At 33.7% G+C, this 479-nt stretch overlaps 1 protein-coding gene across 1 annotated transcript in view; it reads left to right on the top strand.

Annotated features, from left to right (window-relative positions):
• Window positions 1-479, top strand: part of TRIP11 (thyroid hormone receptor interactor 11) — a 62,186-nt gene that overhangs the window by 58,366 nt on the left and 3,341 nt on the right. The window contains 1 exon segment of the mRNA XM_008584891.1: window positions 19-163. Coding sequence (XP_008583113.1) covers window positions 19-163 — 145 coding nt within the window.

The following is a 479-nucleotide window of genomic DNA, read 5'->3' as shown; positions in this document are numbered from 1 at the left end:
CCAAATATTTTATCTTAGTCTTTTTCAGAACTTTTTGTTAAATTTCTGGAAACAGAGTGTCATCCATCTGTTCCACCACCAAAACGTTCTGGTCATGATATAAAACCTCTAGATTCACCAGGAAGGAGAAAACTAGATAGAAATGTACCAGAAAGTTTTAGAGGTAAATACAAATATTTATTTTTCTACAATTATACAAATTGAAAGTTTAATTTATGATTATGTTTTATAGTGATATTAACTAAATTTTACTGTTTTNGTACATCATCATATTTGAAATCCCTTTTGTGCTATTTTGATGATTTTCTTCCCTACCAGAACAGCCTGTCCTCCCTCACCTGTAGTTTAACGTAAGTTTGAAGGCTGTGGTGGGTGGATTGCATATCTAAGCACCGCAGAGTGTGATATTACGTGGCTCCTATTTAAATGAGTACGTGACCTTGTCCTAAAGCTGTAGTACCTAATGTTTTCATTGTACC

Source organism: Galeopterus variegatus, unplaced genomic scaffold (genome assembly GCF_000696425.1).
Source record: "Galeopterus variegatus unplaced genomic scaffold, G_variegatus-3.0.2 Scaffold3400, whole genome shotgun sequence".
Classification (NCBI taxonomy): Eukaryota; Metazoa; Chordata; class Mammalia; order Dermoptera; family Cynocephalidae; genus Galeopterus; species Galeopterus variegatus.
Note: the sequence above shows the minus strand (reverse complement) of the source record. Positions and strands in the feature narration are given on the sequence as shown.